The sequence below is a fragment of the Protobothrops mucrosquamatus genome, unplaced genomic scaffold, assembly GCF_001527695.2.
Source record: "Protobothrops mucrosquamatus isolate PMUCROS unplaced genomic scaffold, P.Mucros_1.0 scaffold683, whole genome shotgun sequence".
In the NCBI taxonomy this organism is placed as follows: domain Eukaryota; kingdom Metazoa; phylum Chordata; class Lepidosauria; order Squamata; family Viperidae; genus Protobothrops; species Protobothrops mucrosquamatus.
The window spans coordinates 236,944-243,995 of NW_015386970.1; the positions used below are offsets into that span (position 1 = coordinate 236,944).

The 7,052-nt window shown below is 36.1% G+C and overlaps 1 protein-coding gene across 1 annotated transcript in view; it reads right to left on the bottom strand.

Annotated features, from left to right (window-relative positions):
* Positions 1-595: 595 nt before the first annotated feature.
* PSMA7 (proteasome subunit alpha 7) overlaps positions 596-7,052 on the bottom strand; it is a 14,971-nt gene continuing 8,514 nt past the window's right edge. Inside the window, exons 2-7 of the mRNA XM_015818138.1 lie at positions 6,625-6,751; positions 5,452-5,576; positions 4,207-4,329; positions 2,063-2,182; positions 1,695-1,757; positions 596-814 (exon numbers count right to left, since the gene is read on the bottom strand). Coding sequence (XP_015673624.1) covers positions 719-814; positions 1,695-1,757; positions 2,063-2,182; positions 4,207-4,329; positions 5,452-5,576; positions 6,625-6,751 — 654 coding nt within the window. The 3' untranslated portion in view covers positions 596-718. The remainder of the gene's footprint in view (positions 815-1,694; positions 1,758-2,062; positions 2,183-4,206; positions 4,330-5,451; positions 5,577-6,624; positions 6,752-7,052) is intronic.

Genomic DNA, 7,052 nt, shown 5'->3' on the forward strand with positions numbered 1-7,052 from the left:
AACGGACGTTGACTGTTTTCTTGTTTTGGTCTAATCGAACATTCTTTTCACGAGTTGTGGTTATATAAAAAACTTTTTCGTTCTAATACCGTTGTAAAAGTATTAAAGTCCCGCTGTAATGAACCATGGTCCCATCCTGAGTCTGTATGAGAATTTCTATGACTACCTGCCAAAATGATTTTGTTGAATTTTACCGCCATGCAGTTAGAAATTAATTCACACATAGATCTACTGTCAAACATTCAACAGAGATCACGTTTACATTTTATCTTTCATATTTAAGTGCAAGACTTAATTATGAACCATTTCCACATTATGTTGGAGTGACGTTTCAGCAATTTTAGGCTTCGTCAATCATTACCCTGATGAATTTTAACAAATTGGAACATAAACATGAGCAATGCAGCAGTGGTGATAAACAGTAATAGAATAATAGTAATAAAAGGTATCTTCTATGTCAAATTGTGCATTCCTCAACAAGTTATGAAAACATTTTCTATTTTTGTTTAGAAAAACGGGTATTATTGCAGTCTGGCTTTTATATATATATATATATATAAACATACATATAAGAACGGAGCCTCTTCTAGTAACAAGGTTAAAAAAACAGGTGGTTTATTGTAGACCTCTTAAAAGGGGGCAGAGAACAAGGAAATAGAATGCTTACATATCTATACAGACTCATGATTGATTTAAAAACCAAAACTAAAGAAATTCATCATGTGGTAGTTTTCTTCTGTTTCTTCTTCTCATTCTCTTCTTTCTCTTTTTCAATTTCGGCAACGTATTTTTCAATTTCATCAGGGCTCAGTATCTATAGAGAAGTGATGAGATTACAATCAATTGGTCAGTTCCAAGTCTTATGTAACCAGATGTAGCCGGTTTCCTAACAAATTCACCCATCCTCTGAAGGATTCTCATTGATCCAGTGGTAATAGCAAGAGAGTAACAGTACAATTAAGCAAGCCAGGTGAAGAGAAAAACAGGTAAATCCATTACCTATTTTATTCACCCCCATCTTTTCTAGTCCTCTTAGATCAAGGATGCTGCTGTTAACTAAATGTGAAATCACTATGCAATATTTTTTTTTCATTTGAGGCAAAATTTCATATTGCATTTATAATGTTCTACACCAGGGTCCCCAACCCCAGGACCGGCACCTGTTCAAGGCCTGGCAGGAACTGGGTCACGCAAGCAAGCAAAGCCCCATTCGCACACACATGGGATCCAGACTGCACATGAAACCACACCCTCCACGGGCCGCAGAAAACTGCCCTCCATGGAACCGGTCCCTGGAGCCCAAAAGGTTGGGGATCACTGTTCAATAGTACAGTATTTTTCTAACTGCGGGATTTTAAGTGGTATGGACCGGAGTTCCTAGAATTTTTGGGATTTGGCTGAGGAATTCTGTGAGTTGAAATCCACACATCTTTCAAGTTATCCAGCTTGAAAAATTCTGCTGGAATGTATATATCAATAAAGGCATGAAATGGAATGAGTGAAACAGAATGGCTTGGAATGATTTATTCCTTTATTTAGGCTTCAGAAGTATCATGTATAGATGCCAATTATCTATATTATTTATTAGGAAGCCATTACATTTCAAGTGCAGAGCTCTTTTGCAAGCAACTAAAGACCATGATACAGCAACTAATCCTCAAAACAAAAAAATAGTATTACTTAAATCAGTTTACCTTGAGAGGTTGGCTTCTTCTCATAACAGCCAGCTCAATATTTTTTCCACCAGACTGTACAACCTTAAATTGCAGAAATTCAGAAAAAGACTTTGTTACAAATGTGTTACAATTAAGGATTTTTTTGCAATGAAAAAAGATGACATCCCATTTGAACTACATGACACATCTAAGAGTACTTCAATCTAATAAATTTAAAACACCCAGAAAAAGTGTATTTCCTCCAAGTCAATCTTAAAACCAGGCAAAGAACTCTGGCTCTTAATTTTACTGAATGAAATTAAAGAATACTAAATTATTAGGGCACTATTTAGCTTGTTCATTATCAAAATAATCAAATTAGGAACAATTCAAATGTTGACACTTACTTCAAGAAGGGCTTTGATAACAAGTTTAATTGTCAGATCATCAGTTTCAATGGCTTCATCAGTATAGTTTTTCTCCAGAAATTCCCGCACGGATTTTGCTCCTCTGCCAATTGCATTAGCCTAGGATAAGAAATATACTTGGCAAAGCTTGGCAAACTGATGAAAAATGTCAACGAAATATTAACATATTTAAATGTTTCATCTGATAGCCTAAAAATGCCTCCAGTTAATATTTAACAATTATCAGATACTATGAAACCAAATTGCAAGTGTTTGGATCCAAGTAACATAAACAATCTCCCAACATGCAATATTCCTAGTGAAAGATATAACAGTTCTTTTTTCCACAAAGTGACAAAGCCTATTGATGGCTAAATTCCAGGTCCAATTACTGCATACCTCTACTCCTCCATATTTCTAAGCTCTAGGGAAAGCAGTCAAGACAAAAGTATTTCACAGCACAAGGCTACAATATTATGGTGCCTGTCCCATGTAACAGCCTCCCTTGAAGACCCCAACTCCTCTGGCCTTCTGGAAGGTAGCAAAGAGCTAGCTTTTCCCCCAATCCTGGGCTGAGATGTTAGGGAAACCCACTGTAAGTGCAGTTTATGTGGTTCAGTTTGTTATATTGTGCTTTTGCTATTGTACAATTCTTTTAATTATTTGGACAGAGGTTGAGTTTTAAAAGTTACTACCGTGTTTTCCCAAAAGTAAGACCTACCCTGAAAATAAGCCCTAGCTTGATTTGGGGGTGGGTGGGTCTAATATAAGCCCTACCCCATAAATAAGCCCTAGTTTTGGGGCAAGGCTCATGCCTAAAAATCAAGCTAGGGCAGGGTGGGGTGGGAGCTGCCCCACAGGCCCCACTTACCGTTGCAGCCAGGTCTCCCATGAATAGACACCTGCTTTGCCTTGCTGGCCCAGTTCTTCTGTGGTGCTCCCCAACCAGCATTTCGACGTCAGAGACCTCCAGAAAAGCCTCTATCAGCAAAATGGAAGCCAGGGGGTGCCACGGACATCAAGCCGAGGCTGCAATCTCAGCTGCAGAGGCATTTCCTTCAGCTGGAGAAGAAGTTGGCCAGCTGGGCAAGGCTGTTGGTACCCCCGCTGCGAGGTGAGACTATGGAAAACACCCACCCACCCCCCAAAAATAAGACCTGGTGCCTCTTTTGGAGGCAAAGAAATATATAAAAATAAGACTGGGTCTTATTTTCAGGGAAACGCAGTATATTGGTCTTCATTGTTGTTGGCTACCCAGAGTTCATATGTAAGATGGGCAACCATGTGAATTTTCTACATCTAAACAAATATTTTTTAATAAGAATGAAGTCATTCCAACTGTCGACTGGAAAGTTCTACAGTACTATCGCTATCAAAAAAACAATAACCATTCCTACAAATAATAGAAAGCAAATGGCAAAAGAAATTTTAACCAAAGGGTTGCCATAAATTATTTTGTAACATTTTGGCTGTTGCTTCCACTATCGTTCAACATGGGTTAGCTTTTCATTTTAAAATGTTTATTTATTTATTTATTTATTTATTAAATTTACTTGCCACTCATCTCACCTTGGGGCTACTTTTCTAGTAGTCCATTAAATCCTATGCAAAGCAGTGAACTCATTTGCTTAACCATGTTTCATTTCGCCAGGTTCACATATCTTGTCGAACCAAACCAGTTACATTATGGTTAGTATGATATATGAACCTAGTCTAACTCTGGTTCTCCATATAAATAAAAGCAGAAAAATACATGGATTATGAATAATAGGGAATGTACTATTTTGAACCACAGTATGGTTAACCGGCTTTTAAAAAGGGAATATCTAATCCAGAATTGGAGAGAAAGGAATAAGGAAAAAAAGATTAGGTTAACCCAGGGGTAGGCAACCTTGGCTCTTTTATGACTCGTGAATTTCAACTCCCAGAATTCCTGAGCCAGCATGACTGGCTCAGGAATTATGGGAGTTGAAGTCCACGAGTCATAAAAAAGTCAAAGTTGCCTACCCCTGGGTTAAACTGTTTAATACTTTCTGATCTTCCATAGATTATGAGAGAATGAATTAATCTGATGGAAGGATTTACTTATATGATTTAAGTGCTCTTTCATTTTCATCTTCACAAAATCTAATGGGTCAACTCACCTTCCAAGCATGGTAGGTGCCAGATGGGTCAGTCTGATATAGCCTCGGAGTTCCATCAAAGTCAAACCCTACAATAAGGGCAGAAATACCAAAAGGTCTGCGGCCATTACTCTGGGTGTATCGCTGAGAAAAAAGGGGAAAAAAAGGTGTTACAAAAATAGAACTACTGCTAACTGTATGCCAAGAGATGTAACAATTTACGAACCAGTACTTGGCAACTAAGAAATTAGATTATGTTCTGAAGAGATCAAAAAGATTTTAAGAGCAAAAGTCCCTGTTTCAGACAGCAGTTCAGAATTCAAAACAGACTGAAGTTGAAACTTAGCCCCAGATCAAAGCAAAACTTCTGAATGATCAAACAGCACTGAAATATTTTCAGCAAGTGTAGAACAGCTGTTTCAGAGTACTATTTTCAACTCCATGCTTTTTGAAAGTTACAAAACAGTACTCTCTATTTTTTTGGAAAACTAAATTTACTTGTAACCCAAAAGATGTTGAAGAATTAATATTTTAAACATCTGATTGCTCATTAATCATTAATCCAGCCTGGAATTCGCAATTTTTCCAAATGCATATTTAAGAACTGAAAAACATCTTCATGTTATCATACACTTTAATTAAAGGAACATCATTAAGTTGGCAAAGATGGAAGCAAGTATAGGTAGTCCTCAACTTACAAGCACAATTGAGGCCAACATTTATGTTGCTAAGTGAGACCTTTAAGTGGGTTTTGCCCCATTTTACGACCTTTCTTGCCACAGTTGTTAAGCGAACCACTGTTGTTAAGTTAGTAGCACAGTTGTTAAGTGAATCTGGCTTCCCCATTGACTTTGCTTGTCAGAAGGTTGTAAAAGGTGATCACATGATCCCAGGACACAGCAAAGGTCATAAATATGAGTCAGCTGCCAAGTGTCTGAATTTTGATCATATGACCATGGGGACACTACAACAGTCATAAATGTGAAAAATGGTCATAAGTCACTTTTTTCAGTGATGTAACTTTGAATGGTCACTAAATGGACTATTGTAAGTGGAGGGCTACCTGTATGTAAATCTGCAAAAAAAATCAAACATAATATCTAATAACTGGGATAGGAAACATTATTTCCTACTATCTTTTATTTTTGGGGAAAAAAACTAGATTTTATTTTTGGCCAATAAAAGCAGCTATATTATATTCCATTTTTGCCCAAATTTTGCAATAAAACCAAGCAATGAATATGGCCTTTAAACAAATGTACATACCTGCTTCAGGCTAGCAATATAACGTGTAATATATTCCACAGTGACAGGATCTTCCACTGTAAGTCTATGGCTTTGGCATTCCACTCGGGCTCTATTTATAACTATCCGGGCATCTGCTGTGAGACCTGTAAATAATAGTTCAAAATATCAAAATTTGCCTTTAGCAAAGTAGGTAAAAATATTTTTACTTTAGTAAGCTCGTTAAATGAATATTTATTTTATGCCTATATAATATATTCATCTTATGTTCCAGAAAAAAATATTCTTTTGATGTGGATAAATGATATGTGCATTCCCAGCATACTTTCATTATGATATCTAATGAGCCTCCCTGTGATGATTCTGAATGAAAAAGGGCAGAGGAAAGATTAACCTGACATTTTGTGACTGCCATTCTTCCACTCAGATTGTTAATGCAGCTTTTAATTGACAAAAAGAAATAGAGCAAAGAGTGTTGTGCTCCTAAATCTGATTGTTAAGTAAAAAAATGAACCAGGGCTGTAGAATTCTATCTTTCAGGGCTGGCTAACCTGATTGGTAAAATCAGGAAAATTTAATTTCAAGAATCTCCCAGTCTTCTAGAGCAGACAGCATTCGAACAGCAGAGTTTTAATCCTATTAAATCCACCCACACCAGCTGGGGGGAGTGGTGGGCAGAGTAAAATGGGGAATTGAACACTGCTACTGAAATATTTGACAAAAGAATGACACTGTCATATTCAAGTCAAAATAATTAAATTTCCATTAATAGAAAAATGAATGGACATTTCTGAACCATTTATAATTTTTTTTCTCAACATTCAAAGTAGAATACTATTTGATTATAAAGATTTGAATTTCAAAAACTAATTATAATAATTAACTTTAAAGTACTTTTTTTAAATAAAAGATTTAAAATTGACCTGAGGGATAAAGAAAACAGTCCTTCATTATATTTTCAGAACAAAGAGAAGAGAAGAAATCTCCACAGATTTTTTTTCCTAGCCTTAATATTTTTAATTTGTTGAGATTCTTTGCAAATAAAAAAACAACGATCCACAGGAACAGTAATTTCTAGTCTTTGTAGCAAGGAATGTACTGGCTAAGAATTCTCAGATTTATAGTTTCACACATATCTAAAAAAAAAGTGAAACTGGGGGAAGGCTGTATGAAGAAAACCCATCATCAGAGTACCTGCAAAAGCCATGCAGACGTTGTCATCAAGAGCACAGATCTTTCGGACAGTTCTCTCATCTTGCAGTTTCGCCACAGATTTTTTCTCCACACCAAGAACTACAATATCTTTTCCTCGTACTCCAACCTATAATATGAAATGAAGGCGTAAGTACCATATCAAGCACCTTCCCCATATATTAGTTTTTTTAAAAAAATACCAATAGCAAAACAAATGCCTTTTTATCATTTCAGACTAGAATCATTCCATATTCTACACGGGAGATGTCTACTTAGATTGAACCTGGAACTTTAATTATCCAAAACAAAAGTTGAATCAAAGTATAGTTTTGTTGCTAAATATTATCTGATATGAACATTTGCACTTTAACATGTATGGCAATGTTTCTCAGTGGTTTTAACTGGTAACAGAAATATATTCAAACAAA